This window comes from Entamoeba invadens (assembly GCF_000330505.1).
Source record: "Entamoeba invadens IP1 unplaced genomic scaffold scaff_1105074724509, whole genome shotgun sequence".
In the NCBI taxonomy this organism is placed as follows: Eukaryota; Evosea; order Mastigamoebida; family Endamoebidae; genus Entamoeba; species Entamoeba invadens.
In genome coordinates, this window is record NW_004191926.1 from 17,152 (window position 1) to 20,798 (window position 3,647).

The 3,647-nt window shown below is 29.0% G+C and overlaps 1 protein-coding gene across 1 annotated transcript; it reads left to right on the forward strand.

Moving 5' to 3' along the window:
- Nucleotide 1: 1 nt before the first annotated feature.
- EIN_305280 (protein kinase, putative) lies at nt 2–1,393 on the forward strand (the record flags this gene model as incomplete). Its single annotated transcript, XM_004185990.1, has 1 exon — nt 2–1,393. A coding segment is annotated over one exon (1,392 nt), but the record flags the coding sequence as incomplete, so codon positions are not given.
- Nucleotides 1,394–3,647: the final 2,254 nt, after the last annotated feature.

Consider the following 3,647-nt stretch of genomic DNA (forward strand, 5'->3'; position numbering starts at 1 on the left):
CACAAAATACGACCTTTCAATTGATAAATTAAGTTGCTTCAAACATCAAAACAAAACGCTTTCAATTGCACTTCCCGTTGTAATTACAGTCATTATAATGATAGTATTAATAATCACTATATTTGTGGTGTGTCTCTTTTACAAATCACACAAATCAAAGAAAATACTTCAAAAGACCACATGCGAATTTTCAATGAAAAAGTCGAACATTAACTTTATTGAATATTCCCCAGGAGTCACGTTGAACAAAACATCACTTGACTTCTCTGTTGACTTTGATACAATTTGTTCACTTCCAATTGACAAACCAAGTCGTGACCTCCTCTGTGTTGGAAACAACTCGAAACACACTGTGAAAGTCCAACTTACATACAAAACGACAAGTGAAAAATACACCATCAGGGTAACTCCATCTCTTGCAACACTGTCATCTGGGAAAGCTGTTGAATTTGAAATATTTGTAACACCTCTTTGCACATGTAGCATAAGCGAAACCATTGCAATTGTCCTTCTTAATATGTCGAAGGGTGAGCAGATGTCCCTCAATTTTCCCATTAAGTTTGAGAGTGAGAAGTCGAGTCACCTTGATGCCGAAGAAGTTATTTGTGAAAAGAAGATAGGTGAAGGCTCCTTCGGTGTTGTTTACATTGGGAATTACATTGGAAACAAAGTAGCAATTAAAAAGATGAAAGAAGTCGAACACAATGAAGAGTCAATGGAAGAATTTGAAAAGGAAGTTCAGATGTTAGACAAATTCAGAAGTGAATTTGTCGTTCACTTCTATGGCGCTGTCTTTGCACGTAATAAAGTGTGTATGGTCACCGAATTTGCGACGTATGGAAGTCTTCAAGACTTGATGAAACACAAAACTTCGAATGAAATTGACATGAAATTAAGAGTGAAAATTTGTCTTGACGCTGCTAAAGGAATATCGTATTTACACGAAAATGGAATACTACACAGAGACATCAAACCAGACAACATTTTAGTCTTTTCATTGGAGACTATTGAAAAGGTTAATGCTAAATTGACTGATTTTGGAAGTAGTAGAAACGTCAACTTGTTGATGACTAACATGACATTCACTAAAGGTATTGGAACACCGACTTATATGGCACCTGAAGTGTTGAAAAAAGAAAAGTACAAGATGAGTGCTGACATCTTTTCATTTGGAGTAACAATATACGAGTGTGTTGGGTGGTGTGAGGCGTACCCAAAAGATGAATTCAAATTTCCATGGAAAATAGCTGAGTTCGTTATTTCTGGAAAGCGTGTGAACAAAAATCCATCAATGAGTGATAACATTTTCAACATCATCTCTGAATGTTGGAAACAGGATATGAACAATCGTCCAAAAATAGAAGACGTTGTTCACACTTTAGAAGTGTGTTAAACATCAATTACAATTTATTTTTCATAAATAATAATTTACTATTTAAACATAAAACGAATTATAGCAGTTGCTATACTTTTAAATGCAAAATGTGACATAAAAATTTTAATAATTATAATTATAATATTTCTCTTTTATTGTGTTTTTATGTCAAAAAATGATAGGAGGGTATTTAAACATTATTGTGGTATATTCTGATTATCCACTATTTTGAATTGGTTTGCATCTGATTGATAACAAGTTGTTTTTATTAAGTTTTTTGATATCAAAAATTACAAAAAAAATTAAAAACAAATTGTATAAACATTTGTTTTAATTAAAATTAAAAATATTTTTAAAATGGTAATTATTTTTTTGAAATTTAACAAATTATAATTATTAACTTAACCATAATTAAAATTATTAACATTCAAATGTCAAACCTAAAAAATGATGGTTCAAAGACTGAATTAATTTACAAAGATGTTTTTTTCTTTTAATGGACAATTACCATTGCGAGCGCCTTTGAGCATTCGACTTGATGATGACTATGATGTATGCATTTTTAGTTTCACTGATATGCGAATAATCCGCTTGTTAAATTTAGGCAATTGCCATTGTGTAACAACACCAACAGAACCCTTGGTTCATTATCCTCTTGATGCATAGTATTTACTACCATTTCCATGGTATTCATGTATTTATTTAAATGTGACAACTGTTAATATCTTTTTGGTCTCAGCCAAATAGAAGTTGGTATACTTAGATACTTGAATCCAGTCCTTTGATTGCCATTGTATGAGATGCTGTCCGAAGTGAGTTTCATTTGTATAGGAACGAACGGGGTATCTTTTTGTAATTGTTCGATCCAAAAAATGTGTTTAAACATTGGTTTATGTTTTTAATATTTGTTATTCCAGTGAAATAGAATATACTTTGAATCGACTTTTGTTGTTTGTCTTAATAATTAAGGTAAACTGTTTTTCAAAACTCTGTACTGGGATGACCCAATTTATTGGACTTGTCATTCCTAAATAATTTTACTTTGCTTAACCCTCATTTTTTGTTATAAACATTTACTCGAAAAAAATAAAATAAAGAACCTGAATTTTTTCAATTTTACTTGGCAAATAAATCTTGCACCAAAAATTTACTTGAAAAATATAAAAAACAAACTTGGGATTAATTTTTTGATTACCATAACACAAATTTTGCCAAAAAACAAAAACAAGACTTTATAATTCGATGCCAGTTTTTACAGAATTACTAAGTTGTGTTTCAGATAAAAATGAAAAGTACTAATGAATAATACCAGCATCATAAAAATAGTTTAAGACTTTACAGTTGAAAAGTTTTATTTTTTATTTTTTAACTGTTAATTTAATTATATACTGTAGTAATTAGAGACCTTGTTTGTTTTTAAATGTTTGTCGTTTTATGTTATCGATGGCCATTTTTATTGTTGAAATGAACAAAAACTTATTATTAGCAAAATTGTTGCATTATTTGATGCAATCGTGTCCTTTATCACATCGTTTATTATTTTTTTATTTTGTATTATATTGTGTTTGTTAGAAATATGTTGTTTTGCTCACTTTTAGTTACAAAATGGATCACTAAACAAATAACAAACCTGGAAAATTGGTATATATTTTCAGGTTTATATATATAATATGTATATAAAATATCGGGTAAAGATTTACCCGATATTTTGGTGAATTTTCATTTCATTATTTAATAATTAAACTGTATTGATTTTTAAGGGTTTTAAACTGTGTACCGTTGTTGGTCCAATAAAAAGGAAAATAAAAAATATAACAAATAAAAAACAGTAAATAATGGGAAACTAGGACAAAGGGTTTTTATAAATTTTGGAAACGGTACAGAGTTTTGAAATACAGTTTATAATATGGTTTTAATTTCATTGTGCATTTTTGAAATAAATAAAATTGGGGTAATCGAAGCTAAAAAAATCACAATACAATGTAAAGTTAAAAAAAATAATTAAACTAGCTACAGTAGGGAAAATGAACCTTAGCCCAGTAAATGTACTTTAGCCCAAAGAAATTCCTATATTTTTCTTTAAAAACACGGGTGTTTACTAAAAACAAATATTTTAGAAAATTGACTTTTATATAAGTATAGTTTATTAATTTAATATAACAATAAAAAATAATTAGTTTTTCTATGGGCTAAAATTAATTTGCTGGGCGAAGGGTAAATGGCCCTACTGTAATTTTGATTAATAGTTCCGATTTTTAAATTGTTGACTAAA